The 20,220-nt window shown below is 43.3% G+C and overlaps 1 protein-coding gene across 2 annotated transcripts in view; it reads left to right on the top strand.

Annotated features, from left to right (window-relative positions):
• APMAP (adipocyte plasma membrane associated protein) overlaps positions 1 to 11,992 on the top strand; it is an 18,929-nt gene extending 6,937 nt beyond the window's left edge. Inside the window, exons 3-10 of one of the 2 annotated variants that reach the window (XR_001414161.1) lie at positions 2,850 to 2,965; positions 4,707 to 4,799; positions 6,520 to 6,636; positions 7,760 to 7,934; positions 8,382 to 8,516; positions 8,717 to 8,909; positions 10,668 to 10,969; positions 11,336 to 11,992. Coding sequence is in view for 1 of the 2 variants with exons in the window: in XM_014962521.1 (XP_014818007.1) it covers positions 2,850 to 2,965; positions 4,707 to 4,799; positions 6,520 to 6,636; positions 7,760 to 7,934; positions 8,382 to 8,516; positions 8,717 to 8,909; positions 10,668 to 10,877 (1,039 nt within the window). In the remaining variant the exon portion in view is untranslated. The other variant, XM_014962521.1, reaches the window with a different exon arrangement.
• The last annotated feature ends 8,228 nt before the right edge of the window (positions 11,993 to 20,220 follow it).

Here is a 20,220-nt window from a genome sequence, read left to right as displayed (position 1 = left end):
CAGATTTAGATTGGAGATTAGAAGGGGGTTCTTTACTGTGAGGGTGGTGGAGCACTGGAACAGGTTGCCCAGGGAGGTGGTTGAGGCCCCATCCCTGGAGATATTCAAGGTGAGGCTCGACGAGGCCCTGGGCAACCTGGTCTAGTTGGGGGTGTCCCTGCTGACTGCGGGGGGGTCGGACTAGATGACCCTTGGAGGTCCCTTCCGGCCTGGGAAATTCTATGATTCTATGATTCTATGATTCTACCTCTGCTCGTGTAGCTCTGTCAAATAGGGACTGTTTATCTGAGGATGAAAATTGAAATGGATAACCTGACTGGGTTGATTTGCTGCTTTGTACCAGCGGTGAACCGGCTGGTGATGTTATATTTTAAATGCAGATCTCATAAAGCAGTGCCATAGGTGATTTCTGCCCTGCCTGAATTCATAAACATCTGAATCGAGGTCTGTATCAAACGGGGAGTGTAACAGTGAATCAACTATGCGAGATGTGACCTGTGTTGGGAGAAGTTGTGTCTGAAACACTTTGACTGCTGGCATAGGTTGGAGTCAGGCTGTTTAGTGCTCCTGGCATTTTGACGTAAGTGAAAATGCTCAGTCTGCTAAATTTATGATCAACTCGGTAATTCCTTAATAAAGAGGAACAACAACACCGTAAATATCTCTAGAGTTGAAAGAAATTGTTAATGTGGTAGGATGGTACTTACAGGTCTTGCCTGTTAGACATAAGCTGCCTCATTGCAAATCATAATGAAATGCCTTCTACTGTGGTTGGGTTTAACAAAACCAAATTCCTTGGAACACACTGCAGCTGAATAGTAATTTTGAAAGCCAATATGATGTATCTGCAGTGCTTTTTCTTCTGTATAGTCCTGGTCTAGTTCTGGTTCAGGGTAACAGTATTCTGACTGCTTACATTTCTTACTTTAAGTCTTTCTTACAAGACCAGAAGTACTATGCTTCCTGCCCAAATCACTGCTTTATACTGCTGTACGTTCTTAATTAGCTGCTTAGCTCTGCCAGAAGTGGTTCCAGTCTGTACAGTAGGTAGGATGATTCTGTGTGATGTTTGTGAAATGTTTTGAAAAAGCTCAAGGAGGTAGATGGTATCTGAATCGATCCCTTCAGTGAAAGAACATGTAGAAATCTTGTTTGCTAATAGATATAGATATAATAGGCCACTAGATATAATAAGGGATAAGAGGGAGGAGAAAAAAGCAGATGTGATCTGTGAAACTCCTGCAACTGTGGTTTATTTCAAGTTCTTTCTCTATAAGCCTGTCTTGGGTAATGTTGATCCCAGGGAGGATTTTCTGCTTACAAACACAACTGTCCAAGGTTACCAGCAAATGGGTTCCATATCTGAAGCCTTTTATCCTCATCTTATATCCCAATGCTTGGAAGAAGGTGGAAGATGGATTTGTGTTAGCCTTGTGTAAATAACTCTGCTGCAAATCTTCTGTGGACAGGAGCTAGTAATTCAGTTGGCTTTGCAACTGCAGTATTACGTACTTAAAGTTTACTGTCTGTAACCAGATGGATAGAAGGGTGTGTTTTCCTCTCCTTCTGAATGATTTGTGTCGTGAACCCATTTTCCTCAATTGTTGTGACTTTTATAGTTTGTAATTCCCGTTCATTTTTTTTTCCCCCCGGTCATTGAAGCTCTAGAAATTGTTAATGATTTTCACCATACGGGCAGTGAGTTGCGATGTTGTTGGTGACACATAGGTCTTGGACCTTGTGAATCTGGGCAAGTTTTGGGAGTTAAACCTCATCTTTCTAAAATTTTACAGGTGGAAGGCATTAGGGAGCTTTAGCATTGTCTTGAGAATGAACACCTAATGAGCTTACCACCCTGGGCATGTGTGCAGCTTTAGTAATAACTTGAAATCCTTAATTTGTGGAGACTGAGGTGGCTTATGTGTGGTTTTGTTAAGAACCTAAGAGACTGAAACAGATTTGAGTTTGTCAGCAGTTAAGGCTGGATTTTAAGCACAGCGCTTTGGAGCGTGGTATTTAAGATAAAGCTGTGTAGGCATCTTCCTCCTTCCCTTCTCCCTATCTCTGTAGTTGATTGGAAAAGCAGTTGGCTTGGACCTGGCTGTTTATGTGAATAAGAACTTTCAAGATTGGGCCTTATTTTGTCGTTTTGAGATTTCGGTTCAATACTCTTTTAAGTTTATGCACAACTTAATCCTTTGAGTTAGTCTGTCTCTCTGGGAATGCATTCAAGTCATGAACTAGAATATATGTTTCAATATGGTACAAAAGCATGTGTGTCCTAGTGCTTAAACTACTGGGACACTTCTGTCACTAGTTGTATGCTAATTAGTAATTAAAAAATATTTTTTCTTCATGATGAAAATGCTATGTGGTATCATATCTTGTTGTATTGTGAAATGCCAGGCTTTTAAAATTTAAAACCTTTTTGTTTAGGAATCTGCATAGTAAAAATATTCTCGTACAAACAACTAATTCGGGTGAGTAAGAAAGCAATTATTATTTGTGTTGTGGCAATACTGAAATCCTTTACCCTTGTGTAAAGTAGATGATCTGGGAATGTATTGTTGGACTTGAAGCTGTACAGATTTCCAGATAATGTCTTAGGAACACGTAACTGCAACTTTTCTGATCAACAGAACCAGAAAGTTATGATTCCTGTTGAACAAGACTCAATCTTTCAGCTCGTCAGCTGTGTTTTCTTTTTTGAGCTATGCTGTAAGTAAAGCACAGAACAAGGTTGCAGGAGCTGGCAAACTAAGGGGGGGGAAAAAAAAGATCCATTGTGTTGCTCAAGAGTGTTTGCAGATTTGTGCAAAGGATCATGAGGTCTGTGTTCTGTTTCCCAGTTTGAAGGAACCTCCCCTCCTGACGGGTGTGCTGGAGCCCAACACCGAGTTACGAAAAGCTGAGCGGTTATGGGAGAATCAGCTGGTTGGACCAGAGTCCATTGTGAATATTGGGGGTAAGCACTGACTAATTAAACTTTTAAAAGAAGGGTCTTTAAATGTTGCTGCGTTGATAAGGGTTTGTGCAGCAATATAGCTCTTGGGTAATAAACTCTGGAAGCTCTTCTGAATTTGCAGATTTTTTTTCTTTTAAAAAATAACTGTCGTGCAGCAAAACCTGGCTGCGACATAGTGCTCTTCTCCACTTTGCCCAGTATAAAATAAATCTTGTTGTCAGATTAAAAATCCCTGTCTTCCAGGACTGAAAGCATCAGCAATGGAGTCAGGGGCTACTTTTGCTTGGAGGAAGCGGTCCCATTTTTCATTTGGCTAGTTCTTAACTGGGAATTAATATTTACAGGATACTACTCTTTTAATTCTCATCGCCTCTGAGGGAGCTGAGTTTTGTGGTGTTAATTTTTGCTTATGTGACAGTAAAAAAAAATAATATCTCAAATTGATAAATAAAGTATTTACATTTTTAGTGCTGTTGCATACATTACAGGTGCCATCCTGTACTTCTCTCTTACGGAACGTGTGTTCTCACCAAATCACAAACCCATGTTGCCTCTAAGCAGTTTCTTACTCAGACTTGTAATGGCATGATACCAGTTTAGTAGGAAACCAGCTTTGTGCAGGGGTTGTTTCCTGTGCCTCCTGAAGGGGCTAAGGCTAGAAACTACTCTTGATGTGAATTCTTGACTGTTTTTAATATGAAAAGGCTGAGTTGCAAGCAAGGCCCTTACTGAAACATCCTTCAGTACAAGAGAAGCTCAGTAGCCACATAATTTATTTTCCTTCTGCTGTATCTTCTAATAAATTAGTAAAATATGTATTTTTAAATTAAGTTACTTAGCAAGAAAGTGCTGTAAATCCCTTCCTCAGATTATGCTTTTTCTAGCTATCTCTGTTACCTCGTTTTGTCAGTTTCTTTGGAAACTCTTAAGGAACTGACCTATGGGTGAAATAATCAACCTGACTGGGAATAAGTTTTGTATGAATAAATGTTCAAGTCGTATTATTCCCTTTTAAAGCTGTTATTAGCCAGCTTAAAACTTCAGTTAAATTGGAGATGGAAAAGTCCAAGCAATGGGCTCTACTAATTCAACAGTCTTTAATTTGTTTATATGGCAAAGTTTGTGTATTGTTTGTATTCAGTGAATCTGTCTTATGGCATCACATGGCTTGGCATGAATACAGTGATTTGGCAGGACTTTTGGTTTGGGTGATTGTTCGATTGCTATGTTTTTTTTGTAATTCTTCTCCAGAGCTGATACTATATGAGCATTGGCATGTGTCCCAGCAGCCTATGTGAACTGTATCAGAATGAGAAGTTTTAGCTAGTCAGTCTGTCTTTGAAGAGTGGTAAGGTGGATGCAGTGCCTGATCACATTTTATGATGATGTAGAAATTTGCCCAGAGGGATCAATCCAGTGATTAGCCATTAAGCTGATACATTTACCTTTAAGCAGAAATTTGGACCACTTGTAGGTGAAAAGCTTCATATCCTGTACTTACAACTCTTAAGGCTTAAATCCTTCTTCTTCCTTTTGAGTTGAATGAAATCTAACTAAATACTCTTATTTACCTTCCTCTTTCCCCTTCCCTCTTTATTCCTTTGCTATGACTGAAGAAGACTCTGTTACTTTATTATATCTTAAAAATGAATTCTACTTCGTGCTAGTAGAAGGATCATGTAGAAGTATGTTAACCGATACAGTTTTGTGCCGAAGGTAATCACACCAGTTGTTTTTGCAGATGTGCTATTTACTGGGACAGCTGATGGGAAGATTATCAAAATTGAAGATGGGGAAATACAAACAATAGCCAGAATTGGCCATGGGCCTTGTGGTGAGTGACAGCTTGTGAACATAGTGTGCCTGAAAACGTCTGGGTCAGGGCTTAAGTTGATTGAAACTGGTGTTCTGTCTGGATTGCTCGTGCAAGTGCATATCTTTCTCTGTAGAGAATTTGTAACGGAAATATTAATATTTGTATGAATGAAATATGAGTGGAAATACGTATGTAAGCACTGGAAGGAGCAGCAGAACAAAAGGCCAAAAGAATCGGAATGGGTGCCCTTGATAACGAAGGACACTGTTCCCAGCATTTAAATTTGGGAATGTGGGTGTGTTATGTCATGACGACAAGGCCTGTGCTCTTGTAAGGCTGTGGCACGATGACTTGTCAGTAGAAGATCTGGCATCTTAATGCTGGGAGGAAGAGAAGGTTGAATGTCACAAATAACATTCCTTTTCCTGTTAGTCCATCTAGAAAAAGCACCTATCCTAAATAAGAAAAAAAATGGGCAGCAACCTGGCCTAATATTTATGGAAGGTGAAGTCAGCAAGATTCTGAGGTGAAGGGCCACCCCATAAAAACTGAGGACTCCTAAACAAGTGTGAGTGAATAAACTCGGAGATAATGTGTGAGTGGGAAAGATTTTTGCAAATAAAAATCACCTTCACCATCTACAGAATTCTGCCTTGTGTTTTCTTGTGCAAATTCCCCTTCTTCTGTTTGTAAGTACAGTAGGGGGTTGTGGTGGCTGCACCTGCTTGAGCAGAGATCTTCCACTGGTCATGATATTTCTGTTTTCTCACCAGTGAACTGCAGCTATTTCTTGTTGAATTTCCCTCCTCTTTCTGAACTGCTTACTTGCTTCATTTGATGAGATTTTTTTGGAACTGGGGAAAACTGGTAGTGGCTTGTTTATTACCAGTACCATTTCTATGGAGAAGCTTGGCCATCTCTGTGAAGAACATTGTCCATCTCAGTACTGCCTGGGCAATCTGAGAAGCTTGCCTTGTTTTGTTTACAGTAAGGATGTAGAAGCTTACACGAGGTTCTTCTGCAGGCCTGGGCTGGTTGCCAGTTAGACAGAAATTATGGGCAGGAACTGTTGATGTCTTTATGTAGCGTGCATTGACACATTCAGCATTTTAGCTCTGAAACTTTAAGTGGATGTTCACAAGGTTGGGCTCTGGAATGAATTGGAAGCAGTAGCTGACTGCCCTCTCCAGAAGTTTCTCTTGCTAATCTTTCAAACTACAGATGTTCTGAAGTTCTTAGTTCTTCAGGACTCAAACACAATTTTTTTCAGGTTTGCAATAATCCCTTTCTTCCTCATATAGAAGTCTTTAGTGTCTCTGTATTGAGAAACTGGCTGTTCCATGACAGTGTTAGACCCTTGCAGAAAAAGAAAGTTCGGTGGTGGGGTTGTGGTATTATTTTTCTTTTTTTATTAAATTTAAAAAAGAAAAAGAAATCTGCAGTAAAACTGATTCTTTCTGAGAAGAAGCATTTATTTAAATCCAATTTTCCAACATTCAGCCCTACTCAGGCCAGCTGTTTGCTAGGCTACCAGCCTGGCAAATTATAGGATTATCTCTAGACTGGTGAAAACATGGGGATACTTGTTTCACTCACACTTAGGAAAGTAAGAATCATTTCTTTAATGAATGTGTGTGGTGCTGGCCTTAGAGTTTTGTTGAAGTTTGACCCGTGTAGGTATCTTGATTGCCTTGTATTTATTTCTATTTTGAAAACCACTTTAAAATTGTTTCCTAAGGGACCCGTGAAGATGAACCGACATGTGGAAGGCCACTGGGCATCAGAGTGGGGCCAAATAACACTCTTTTTGTGGCAGATGCTTATTATGGACTCTATGAAGTTAATCCTGGTACAGGTATGACTTTTCTGCTCGGAATTTCTCTTCCACTGACAAATCTGGGCTTCATTTGCAGTTTTGCCAGATGCTGCAGACATTGTCAAAACGGGTACCTCAAGACCCATGAGTAAAGCTCTGCACAGCCCTGTCAGTTTTCACAAAGGAAAAGAAAATATTGCTGTTACATAAAGTTTTTTCTCATGTTTGCTGTACTTTTCTTTCTAGCTTGATCTTGCTGTTGTGGTAGTGAAGAGCTCTTAGCTCCCCTGTAACCCCAGTCCATAGAAGGTGACAAAGGATGTATTTTGGCGCAGCTGAAGATGAAGTGGCTTGTTCCTGCTGAGAAAGGCATCCTGCCTTTTGTTGTATGTCCCTGAGCCAGATGTCAAGTTTTAGGAGCTGCACTGTTGGAAAGGGATAGTTGCTTTCATGTAGGGTTGATTTTTTCTGACAGTTTACATCTCCAAATTGGCTTCAGGTGGGGAGAGGGAGGCTTGCCAAATGCTAGGTGAGATGTAACCGAAGGGCTCAGGGAGGGTATGATAAAGGTCTCCTCTTGTGACAGCAGGCAGCTGCTATATAGCTCAGTCATGACAAATACAAGCAAACAAACCAACCCAAACCCTGTGCCTACAGATAGATGACTTTAGTGGAATTCCATTAATTTTTAGAGTTGTGATCTTAATAATTTGCCTGGTAATGGATGGCAGGGCTGACTGGGGCAGAGTCGTTTGGTGAACCTGCTGATGTTTTAATATTTAGGAAGTATTACTCTTTGTTCCTGCAGATTTATGGGGAACTAAGGAGCAGTGCTTGGCTTGTCTGCATCCTTCTACAAGGCTGGGACTTGATTTTGCACTTTTGGTTGCATATAAGCTTCAGAAACATGAAAATTCTGGCACTTGCCAATAGGGAACATCATCTACTGTTTCAGTTTTTTTTCTGAAGTTTTTTTTGTTCTGGTTATTCACCTTCAATGTTGAGTTGTTCTGTTAAAACCCAAAACTTTATTAATTAACAAAGGCATGAATGGAAAAAAATGTGAAGTGCTTGCTAATTTCTTGTTAGTATTTAACTTACTTCCATGGCGAAATATACAAAACCTTTTTTTTTTTTTTTTTCTTCTCATTTTTGTAACCAGGTGAAACAAAAATGCTTGTGTCAACCAAAACCCTAATTGAAGGTCAAAAGTTGTCATTTGTGAATGATCTTACAGTGACCCGTGATGGGAGGAAAATCTACTTCACTGACTCCAGTAGCAAATGGCAAAGAAGGGACTACTTATTCTTGGTTATGGAAGGCACAGATGATGGGCGGTGAGTATCTCTTCCCCAAAGCATTTCACTTATTGTAAGCTCAGCTGTAGGAATGGACTTCACCACTTCCTCGGCCTTTAAATTATTTCTCTTTATAAAACCACCTGTGCAAATACTGCACTGCAGAGGAGAGGGTGAGAGAATGTGTGGATGTTCCTAATGAGACCTGTAGTGAAATAAAGGAGATTCCTCTTTTCCTTCAAGAGGTCTTGCGTGGAACATCTCTTTTAAAAGAGAAGGTGTTAGCATTACGTTCAGCCTAAATCCTTCATGGACGCTGCCGGTCTCAGGTGGCTTAGTATTTCTCCTGTGTTCATAAACAAATGCTTCCAGACTATTCTGCCTTTTTAACTTGCATGTGAGAGAAGACAGAGTGCCTGGAGAACAAAACCAAGCCAACCAAGTATTTGTCTTCACTCACACCCGTATATAATGCTTTCTTTTTAGCCTGCTTGAATATGACACAGTAACAAAAGAAGTGAAAGTCTTAATGGTGGGGCTGAGGTTTCCTAATGGTGTCCAGCTCTCTCCTGCAGAAGACTTTGTCCTGGTGCAGGAGACAACCATGGCTAGAATCAGGAGGTGAGTGTGACTTTGCTGAAATTATTACTACTCTCTGTTTAGAGTTTGTTTTAAATAAGTTGAATGACAAAAGAAACCCTATGCTATATTCATGCCTAGTTATCCATGGCAAGTTTTAAGTGAATTCCTGTTGGGCCTTTTGTTTATTACTTAGACTGTTTGGGTTAAGATGTCCTAATCCTACTATCTATAACTTTCAGGTATTATGTGTCCGGGCTGATGAAAGGTGGAGCAGATATGTTTGTTGAGAATATGCCTGGTCTTCCAGATAATATCAGGTTAAGCAGCTCTGGAGGATATTGGGTAGCTATGTCAGCTGTCCGGCCCAATCCTGGATTTTCTTTGTTGGATTTCTTGTCTGAAAAGCCATGGATTAAAAAGATGATATTTAAGGTAAAAAAAAAAAAAAAAAGATTTTTTTTTTTAACAATCACCTTTAGTACAGGAATGGAAATGATAAGTATTTGTTTGTCCTGCTTCTTCCTCTTCACAGGAAGATTTTAAAAATTTCTTAGTGCCGTGGTGGCACTAAAACTGTTAGAACTGTTGTGGTTGTCCATAGATAGAGCAGCCCTTATATATTCATGGGTAGTAAAATGAACATTTGCTTCTGAGTAGTAGGTACATATCTCTTAAGTTGCCTTCTGTCTTGATATTAGGAAAGAGAGAGAGACTATCTCTGCCCTAGCTGTGTGGAGACACAGGATCTCCATTTGGATATGTGAAGGCTTCACCTTGCCTAAACTACTTATTGCCAGGTGTCCAGAGAGCATTTGGGAAGTCTGACCTGTTTTAGTGACTACCCCTAGGCATCCTAGGAGACAGCGTGTGTGTGTCATGTATGCTGTGAGGGGATGCTTTGTTCTGACTCTTTATGCCTGGTGTTATGTCACACATCCTAGGAGACAGCGTGTGTGTGTCATGTGTGCTGCGAGGGGATGCTTTGTTCTGACTCATTATGCCTGGTGTTATGTCACACCCCCCCTGTAGGATGAGGGTGAGCAAGAGTAACGTCTTTTGTAAAGGATATTTGATGCTAAAGAAACAGCATGGTGCCTTTTAAATGATACAAAGGCTTAAAAATACTTCTCAAAAAAAAAAAAATAAAAATCAACAAGCAGTGTTTTGGACAGAAGTGCCATTTCAGCTGAACAAACTCTTCACTCTTCCTGTAAAACCTGTTGTCTCTCCTGGAGCCTTAACAAACTGATGTCCTGGGGAGCAGAACATGATGTCTGCTGCTTGACATCAACTGCAACAGAACAAGCTGATGTCTCCTGTGTGGACATCCTTTCAGCTTAATGTTGGAGCTTGATATTAGGAAAGAGAGAGAGACTATCTCTGCCCTAGCTGTGTGGAGACACAGGATCTCCATTTGGATATGTGAAGGCTTCACCTTGCCTAAACTACTTATTGCCAGGTGTCCAGAGAGCATTTGGGAAGTCTGACCTGTTTTAGTGACTACCCTAGGCATCCTAGGAGACAGCGTGTGTGTGTCATGTGTGCTGCGAGGGGATGCTTTGTTCTGACTCATTATGCCTGGTGTTATGTCACACCCCCCCTGTAGGATGAGGGTGAGCAAGAGTAACGTCTTTTGTAAAGGATATTTGATGCTAAAGAAACAGCATGGTGCCTTTTAAATGATACAAAGGCTTAAAAATACTTCTCAAAAAAAAAAAAATAAAAATCAACAAGCAGTGTTTTGGACAGAAGTGCCATTTCAGCTGAACAAACTCTTCACTCTTCCTGTAAAACCTGTTGTCTCTCCTGGAGCCTTAACAAACTGATGTCCTGGGGAGCAGAACATGATGTCTGCTGCTTGACATCAACTGCAACAGAACAAGCTGATGTCTCCTGTGTGGACATCCTTTCAGCTTCATGTTGGAGCTTAATGTTGTTCTGCTGGTCCTTATTTTTTTGTTTTTATTGTGTTAAGTCTATGTAATAGCGTTTATTCAAAATGTGTGCTTATGTTTTTAGCTGCTTCTTACAAAGATTGTGGAACGGTCTTTGACTGTGTAAGTGTCTTGAGATCTAACTGTGCAGCACAAAATCTTTTTTGTGTAAGTGTCTTGAGATCTAACTGTGCAGAACAAAATCTTTTTGTTAATTTTCTTTTTTTTTTTCTTTTCTTTTCTCTTTTTCTTTTAGCTGCTGAGTCAGGAAACCGTGACGAAGTTTGTGCCCAAGTATAGCCTTGTGGTTGAACTTAGCGAGACGGGATCCTACAGAAGAAGCTTTCATGATCCCAATGGAGTGATGGTAGCTTATGTTAGCGAGGCACACGAGCACAATGGATATCTTTACCTGGGCTCCTTCCGGTCTCCATTTATTTGCAGACTTAATCTTCAGCATGTTTAACTGTCCATCTGTGATAAAGTGCCACTGTCCTACGATACTCCGGAGGTACAAAGGAAACGTGCTTGAAGCGGTGTGTGACCAAGGACAAAAAGTACGATACTCCGGAGGTACAAAGGAAACGTGTGTGACCAAGGACAAAAAATCTTTTCTTTTCTCTTTTTCTTTTAGCTGCTGAGTCAGGAAACCGTGACGAAGTTTGTGCCCAAGTATAGCCTTGTGGTTGAACTTAGCGAGACGGGATCCTACAGAAGAAGCTTTCATGATCCCAATGGAGTGATGGTAGCTTATGTTAGCGAGGCACACGAGCACAATGGATATCTTTACCTGGGCTCCTTCCGGTCTCCATTTATTTGCAGACTTAATCTTCAGCATGTTTAACTGTCCATCTGTGATAAAGTGCCACTGTCCTACGATACTCCGGAGGTACAAAGGAAACGTGTGTGACCAAGGACAAAAAATGAAAGACAGTCTCTTAACGTGCAGTAGCATTGTCCCATTGCCACAGGAAAAATGTACAGCTTGCTGTGCCCGTCCTATTCCTTGATCTTGGTTTGACTGGTCTTGCTTTGGAGTTGCCCTGTGTAATTATTAATATCTGAGGAGTATGGTGGGGCATTTTCATACGGTTATGTGCTCCTTAAAGAAAATCCATTGCATTTCCATCTCCAGCCCTGTTTGGAGTCATCTTAAACAGACATCACGTGTCACCTTTAATGCAACTGGATATCTTCTTATGCTAGAAGGGTTTGTGATGTATGGAATTTAATTGTGTATGATTTGGATTGAAGAGGATGTCTTGCATGTGTTTATTTTGGTTTTAGAACCTCCTGTTTAGGAGTGCTTACAGTGCATGTTCTAATGTCATACCATGATGCTGTGGTAGAGGCAGCAATATCCAGAACATGCCTAAAAATCTAGTTATACCATTTGGGTTTCTTCAGTTCCAGCCTGTGTAATCAACATCAGACACTGCAATTAACTGTTAATCAACATGCAGAATCAAATTTGATCCATTATCTGTGGACTCCTGTGTTTCTTTATAGCGTTGTAGTCAGATGATGAATGAAAGTTGCCTTTTCTATCTTATTAAAGGCTGGTTCCAGTGGGTTTAAAAAGAGTAACTTGTAGTATTTATTCCGTGTTTACTAGGTCCTGCAAGTCTCCTGTTGGTTACCTAGGTGGCTATTTCTGAGAGACATGGGAGAGAGGAGGGGGAGCTGCAGGAATCCTCTTCAGTATGCTTTCTGTGGAGAACTGGGAAAGATTTTGGGTAAGGTTGGTGTCTGAAGGTGGATGAAGGGACTGAAAAGGCCCCTGTAAAATATAGTCATAGTGGATGAAGAAGGCTTTGGTGGAAAATCTTGGAATATGCGGTAGGAGCTCGTGGATCTTTTCTGGCATCTCCAGAGGAAATGGTTTACTTCCTCTATTAACAGATACTCTGCTTCTTAAATCTAGAGAATGCTTTTCTGTCAACTACTACAAAGGAAAGACTCTGCTGTTACATTTTAAATAAGAGGGTTTACGTCTTGAAGAAATAAAGGGGTTACTTCAGCAGCTGTGTGATTTAGTGGATTGATTCATGCTTTGAGATTGAAGAATTTGCTGCTCTCTCTTTTTCTGCCACTGGGTGATAGTCAAACATTAAAGTTAGACTATTGCTTAACTTCCTCGCCTTTGAAAAGGAAATAATCAAGATTTGCTTGATACACGGTGCAAAGCAACGGAGGAAAAGATAATGTTAAAATGTTATCTGCTTTCACTGGCTTTCTGTGTGAGTCTTTGTTAATGGAGGGATATGCAAATGAAAGTGATACTTTTTCTGGCAGTGCTTCTGTCACCTTGTTCTATGTTACTACCAGGCTGTAGCATCCTGCGGCTGCTGGATCAGGCTGACTTGTTCCAGGGGCTGCAAGTTCTTTTTGCTTGACCTGGTGGTTGCTGGATTTGGGAGGGAGCTGGGTAAAAGACAAAAAGAAGCCCAGCTGATGAGTTGCTGCAGGCTCTGACTTCTGGTCCACCTGAGCCCTGTGTAGAAGTTAATGAGCCTTTACTAGTTTGTAGGTAGAGATGGAGTGATACTGTGGTAAGGCTGAAAGCCTGGAGAGGTGTCATCTGCCTGGTGAGGGACAGACTTGTTGTGATTGGAACTCTGAAGGGCTGAGATGATACTTGCATCATCTTTTTCTGAGGAAACCCAGCACAGGACAGGCTGGTTAAACAGCAGCTGGTTAGCACTGCACTGCCAGCCTTTGCAGCTACTTGGCCCGTTCAGGTAGGATATGAGAGTTGAACTGAATGGGATTCTTAAATTGGGGTTGTAAAAGCAAGTTTCTTGTGGGGCTTGCATCATGCTGGAGCTTTGGTAGCTTTGGAGGAAGCGCAGCTTTGCTTGTTGTTGCGTAGTTATATCTAGTGATTCATTTGCCAAAGTATCTAAACTGAATAACTTGTGCTGTCTTTTGTAGTTAGGTAGACCTTGGCTGTTTTGGCATGATAGATGGGATGGCTTTTGTGTGACTAGTCCCCTTTTAAGACACTGTCCTTGTAGTTATGAAGTGGGAAAGAAAGTTGTGGCGCTGCTGATGCTTAAGCAGGGTAAGATGTATGAAGAGTTGTCTCTTTGAGAGTTTTTTGGTTCTGATCCTTTTTCCACCACCTCACTCTTTCCTGGCCGCTGCTGGAGACCAACTTAGTACACTGATGATCCTGTGATCCCACCATGAAGTTCTTCTCTGTAGTAAGTATAGCAGACCTAGAGGTCACGTGAATAACTTGCTTTTCTTGGGGAAGGGGAAAAGGGCATGCCAAATATGAGAGGTATCTAATAGAGTGTGGCTTTGTCTGGTATGAATTTTAAGCAGTCTAGTCCAAACTATCAGACGGTGGCCAGGGATAAATATCTCAGGAGCAGGTGCAAGAAGACTAGAAAGAAGGCTAATTGTGGCAGAACTGAAGCCCAGACCTAGCTTCCCCTAACCTGAAGATAGCTAATGCCTTAATTCACTGGGACTCTTGCCTTCCGAAATCTTCTCTTAATTCTGTGGTAGCAGGGAGGGTTGTTCTGCCAAATGCCACAGTCAGGAAAGGAGGCTGGACACCATGAAGATATTGGAGCTGTCTGCACAAGAGTCTTCCTGCGGGGAGCAATTTGCCTATAAAATGCAGCAAGTCGGTGGTGAAGGCTGATGCTGTAGCATGGAGGAAGCTGAGCTGAGGCCTTGGGCACTTGGGTTCTTTGTTGGCCCTGGTGTCTCGAGGGAGATCAAGTCCCTACTTCTCCATTCTGGCTGGTGGTGTGGGTTCTTTGCTGGCTGGACCTCTCCAGCTGTGCAGAGTGGGCTGCTAGATGTGTCTGCCTGAAGTTACAGAATCATATAATCATAGAATCATTGAGGTTGGAAGAGACCCTTGGGATCATCGAGTCCAACCATCTCCCCTACTCTACAAAGTCCTCCCCTACACCATATACCTCAGCACTGCATCTAAACGTCCCTTAAACACATCCAGGGATGGTGACTCCACCCCCTCCCTGGGCAGCCTGTTCCAATGCCCGACCACTCTCTCTGTGAAGAATTCCTTCCTAATGTTCAGTCTAAACCTCCCCTGTTGGAGCTTGAAGCCGTTCCCTCTCGTTCTATTGTTAATTACCTGTGAGAAGAGACCAGCCCCAACCTCTCTACAGTGTCCTTTCAAGTATTTGTAGAGAGTGATGAGGTTTCCCCTCAGCCTCCTCTTCCTCATGCTGAACAGCCCCAGCTCCTTCAGCCGCTCTTCGTATGATTTGTCTTCCAGGCCCTTCACTAGTTTCGTTGCCCTCCTCTGCACCCGCTCCAGCACCTCGAGATCTCTCTTGTATTGAGGTGCCCCAAAACTGGACACAATATTCCAGGTGTGGCCTCACCAGTGCTGAGTCCAGGGGCACAATCACCTCCCTACTTCTGCTGGTCACACTATTTTTGATACAAGCCAGGATGCCATTGGCTTTCTTGCCCCCCTGGGCACACGGCCGGCTCATATTCAGCCGTTTGGCAACTAGAACCCCCAGGTCTCTTTCCTCCAGGCAGCTCCAGCCACACTTCCCCCAGCCTGTAGCGCTGCAGGGGGTTGTTGTGGCCCAAGTGCAGGACCTGGCACTTGCCCTTGTTGAAACTCATGCCGTTGATCTTGGCCCAGTTATTCCCAATGCAGCCAAGAGGCAGGCTCTGCACTGAGAGCAGGAGGTGAATTCTGGGAGTATAGGGTTCGGAGGCAAGAAGAAATTTGTGCCTGTAAAAGTTTCTAGTTTCTGGTGTCTTGTCCTGTCTGTCATTGTGGCCGCCCTGGGCAATAGAAATTTTTTTATTGTTCCTGTCTGTGCTTTGTTGGAAAGTAGCTGAGTAACTGTCAGTCTAAATGAGTTTGTCTAAAGGTTAAGCCTTTGGACAGAGTGTGCAGTTCTCAATTTAATTTCTCAGAATGAATAAAGCCTTTCTGTCCAGCCTCTACAAATAGAGTTCACCCGAGTACAGGTCCAGTCAGTCAGCACTTGCCTTAAAAAAAAAAATAATAAAAAAATAAAGACCACTGGAGTCTGTAAAGCACCAACTGTGAGCTGTGGTATGTGGCACAACTTAATATCATTCTAAGCAACAAACTTTGTATGGTGACAGGCTGCTTAACCAGGCCAGTGGTATTTCATTTTTTTACAAGAACCTTAAAGCTCTGGCTTAAATGAAATGTTACGGATGTAAATATGGGTCAGTCTTTTCCTCAGAGTGAGGTGATCTGGCTTTCTCCTGTGTTTTGATTATGACCTGAAATTTGCCTGCGGGGTTTTTCAGCGCTGTACTTGGCTCTGCAAGTTAGAGCTCAACCTGAAGCAGAGTGGGATGGTGGCATGTGAGGCATCGAGGTCTGAGAGAAAGTCAGTATGCTTGATTTTTTTCCTGGTGAGAGAGATGTCTGGCTCAAGACTGGTGATGCCCCCGTGGCCACTAAAATTGAAAGGAGGCCAGTTATTGTCATGATGACTGCAACATTGGTGGGGGACCAAGGTGGAACCACAGTACCCGGTAGCGGTGTCATTGTGCAGTTTAAGGATCTTATGAGCAGGTATTTGAGTGGAGGGTCTGCATAGCTCCTGTCCAAGGAGACCCAAAGTCTGGAGATCCTGGAAGGAATGCCTTTCCTGAGGCCAGATACTGTTGGCTCCCATTCCTGGTGCTCTGCTGGATCTTGCTAGTCCACCCTTTGTATGCAGAAGTGGAGTGGTCTGCTGCAGAACCCGGATTAAACAGGTTGACTGACACACAGCACTTCCATTACTAAGCATAAGGGATGGTTAAGAACAGCATTTTCAAAGAAGCTTAGGTGCTTTTAATCCCTTGTGCTTCCTCAAATGCAGTCCTCCCAGGGTAATACAGCAGAATTAAAATGCCTGTGGAACGAACAAGCTGGCAGAAATTCTTCTTTGTGCTCCTGGGAAGGCTGCTTTTATGGTCTCGTTCCACTTCCACAGAAGCATGAGTCAATGGCACGTTACAGTTTCAGATGGATGGTGACACATCTACCTTGAGCAATGGGAAACGCTGGAACAAGTCAGGCTTGGAAAAAAAAAAAAGAAAAAAACAGCTCTGTTGTCTTGCTTGATGGTATCAGTGTAGGAACATGGCACCTTTGCAGCTCTGAGGCTGGCTCTTCTCCTGTGTGGACACATCACCCACGCTGGAAGAAGCAGGAGCGTTTACAGCAGTATCCAAAGGTCTTGTCAGGGCAAGATTGTTTTTTGTTGGCAGGAGAAAGGGGTTGTGGCTTCCTGAGAAGGGAGGAAACCCTCTGTGCAACTCCCAGCAGAGCCTGAGCGTGCTTCCTGTGTCTTTCCCAAGCTTCTTTTGGGATGTGGAATTGGAGAACAGTGCCTGCTCTCCTGAAGGGCTTGGGGAAATCTTTGCTTTAGTGTAAAGCGCTGCAGTAAAACAGCCGAAGGAAAAGGAACTGAGCTGGAGTACATCACAGCTGTGCATTTCAAAGGTATGTTTTGTTTTACCTTGGTGGAACAGATGTTTCTGCACAGTACAAGTATCAAGAATGTTTTGCTGAAGCTATTTAAAATGCTGTTCCCCAGCTAAGTGCCATGTCCCTTTTCTGGAGCAAACTTCTGCTACAGTAGAGCTGCTGGAAGGTATCTCATGTGTGCCCCTTCCACTTCTACACAAGGGTTGGTATCTCACCGTAAACAGCTGATGAAAGGGATTGCAAGGTGTCAATCTGATTGCTTTAAATCTGAATCAGCTTCGTGGCAGTAACCTTTGCAGATGATATAATGACCTTCTAAGCTTCTGGGTCTGTCTGCTCAGCGTTCACAACAGAGATGTGGTGATGCTGACACTTGGACCTTCTCAGCTAGCTTGCCTAGAAAACTGCTGTAAAAGAATTACCACGTGGGGCAGCTCATTTTGCTGCTCTGTTTGAGGTGAGGTCTGAAAATTTTAACAGTAAGTGACTGTACTTGGCAGTATACAAGTTTTTTTTCCTCCCAGCCAGCAGAAGTCTCCTTATCTTGCTGCTGCCAGTTCAACCTTGTCTTGGTTCTGTGCAGCTGCGTGCCTGGCTCTGCCAGCTGTCAGTGGGTCCCGAAATTCAGTCAGGTTGTGAAATCAGGTACAACTGGCATAGAAAGGCCTTCCAGGTCCTTATCGTGGAGCTGCTGACGTGAGGAGAATGCCAAGTGGGAAGTCCGTCAGTCAGCAACGCTTTATATTTTGGTGGCAGGCGGTTTGTTTCCTGTGCAATTTAAAAAAGTAGGAGTGTGAGAGGAAATATTTGCATAGCAAAGCTTTTGAGCGAACGCCGGGCTCCGACGGAGGATCGTGGGGCCCTGTGAAGCTCTGGTGAAATGCAGTCTGGCTTGGGTTGAGAAGCGCTGTGCGCGTGGAGGTCTTCTCAGTGGGCAGCCAGTCCCTCCGGCAGAGTTGAGAGGGAACTTCTGTTCAGATGAGGCTAAGTGTCCTCATAAGCAGACAAACCAAGAAGATAATGTCATGCACCGAGCCCGGTGCTCCCAGCAAACTGGAGAGAGATTTGAAGCTGAAGAAAGCTGCTCCTTCAGCTTGTTTGTAGCACACCTGGATGAACCTGTACCTCTGAAGCACCAGCTTTGGGTGACCCAGAAGCTCTTAATGTCACTGCTGGGATTGTTCCTCTTTCTCCAGCGTTTGCGGCTGGTAGGAACAACCTTCCCCTCTCTCCTTATGCCCTAAATCTTTCCTAGAAATATTTATTTAACTGCCTTGGTAGCTTGGAATAGATGTCAGAGCCTCTGCAAGGATATGGATTTCCTGGAGTGACTTGGTGAATATTAACCTTGTAAATTCTAGCAAGGATGCAGAGGGCAGAGACACTGGCTTTTTGACTGCTGCATGTCATTGTGATTAAACAGCACTTGGCTGTGGTTCTTTAGGTTAGTGCTAGCAGTCTTCTCCTGATGCAAGAGTCTTTAATTGCCCAAATCCTTCCTGAAGGAAGGCTTCTGGAGTGGTACAAAAGAGCTGAGTTGACTTTAGCTCTGCTCCTTTCTTTGGTGCTTGTAACTCTTTGTTACCTGGGGGGATGATGGATGCTGCTATTCCAGGCTGCCTTTCCTATTGTGATGCTATAGTAAACACTCTTGCTGCAGCTGTAAACATAAGGCTAATCTCTCTTTCCCAAAATGTGCTTGTCTCCTTTCCCACTGTGTTCTTTGCAGTGAGCTTTTCTGTGTTGCAGGAAATGTTGGCAATGGTTTTGTCTAAAACGTGGTGCTCCCAAACGAGCCTGTTGGGATAGAGAGGTCCTGAACGATCCTGCCGCGTTTTCCTTAAGAGAGCAGCAAGAGCATGTTGGGTTTGTCAATCTGCGTGATGCCAGGCTCACCTGGCTTTTTAACTTTTTGTTTCTTTGACAAATGGGGAGCTGCCTCGGCAAGGAGGCCGAGATGCAGCCCTAAGGGGCTTGAACACATGGGAGAGTGTTCTGTGGCGTGTGCGAGTCTCTGCACAGGCCTAAGCTGGTTGTGTGCTGCCTTCTCGCCCCCGCTGTGGCACACGGAAAGGCTGATGACGCCGGTTTCTGAGCACCAGGCTGTCCTGCTGGCTGAAGGAAGAAATGGGGATCTGTCTGGCCTGTTCTGGGCCCAGGCTGCCTGGAGCTGGCAGCCTGGTTGGAAGCCCTTGGCACTGCGTGAAGCGCCCAGCTGAAGTGGAAGAGGGATGGAGACCATTGCTAACCCCTTTTGAGATTCAGGTTGTGTGCTGCCTTCTCGCCCCCGCTGTGGCACACGGAAAGGCTGATGACGCCGGTTTCTGAGCACCAGGCTGTCCTGCTGGCTGAAGGAAGAAATGGGGATCTGTCTGGCCTGTTCTGGGCCCAGGCTGCCTGGAGCTGGCAGCCTGGTTGGAAGCCCTTGGCACTGCGTGAAGTGCCCAGCTGAAGTGGGTGGAAGAGGGATGGAGAACCATTGCTAACCCCTTTTGAGATTCAGAGAGCAGCTCCTGCTGGCTCCTCTTGCCCTCTTAGAAACTTAGTTGTGGACAGCTCGAACCACCATAGTTGGCTTTCTTTTTCCTTGTCTTTGGCATCAAACTGTGGGCAGTGGCTTGTGTGATGGATGAATGTACGTCAGTCCATGGCCCTTCTAGAGGTTTCTTTTGAGCACTTTTTTTTTTCCAGCTAAGAGACTGCTGCCCCTAAAGATAAGATGCAGCACAGCTGTCTCTCTGGCAGTGGATGTTGAATTTGAAGTGCTGCTGGGCCACCTTTGCAATCATGCCCTTTCATAGTATAGATTAGAATCATAGAATCATATGGGGTTGGGAAGAGACCTCTGGAAATCATCAAGTCCACCCCCCCCCAGCAGAGTGGGTCTACCTAGAGCAGGTTGCACAGGATTAGCTCTTGATTAAAGTAATTAGCTTTTGATTAAAGTAAAAGCACTAGTTAGACTGTTTAATTTCTGGGCTGTGGATGTGTTTCAAGACAGTCTTATCCATACTCTGGTCTTGAAGAAAGAAAACTCTACCTCATGCATTCCTGACATACATCTAGCATTTTCTCTAGCATTGGGGGACTCTTAAGACTTTGTGTGTGTGTGTGTGTGTATCCCCAGGTGAAATATCCCATTGTTGTAAAGCTTTCCTCAGTGCTGTAGCCACATGTGCTGTGGTTTAGACTTGTTTACATAAATAGCTGTGTGAAGATTCATCACAGTATTCTGTCCAACAGAGCTTCCTGGGTGTGTTCACACTGCTTGGAAGTTCAGCCAGAGCATGGATGGCTGTCTACTGAATGAATGACAACACGATCTCATCTGCAGTTTAGTTTTGGA

Source organism: Calidris pugnax, unplaced genomic scaffold, assembly GCF_001431845.1.
Source record: "Calidris pugnax isolate Ruff unplaced genomic scaffold, ASM143184v1 scaffold147, whole genome shotgun sequence".
Lineage (NCBI taxonomy): Eukaryota > Metazoa > Chordata > Aves > Charadriiformes > Scolopacidae > Calidris > Calidris pugnax.
Note: the sequence above shows the minus strand (reverse complement) of the source record. Positions and strands in the feature narration are given on the sequence as shown.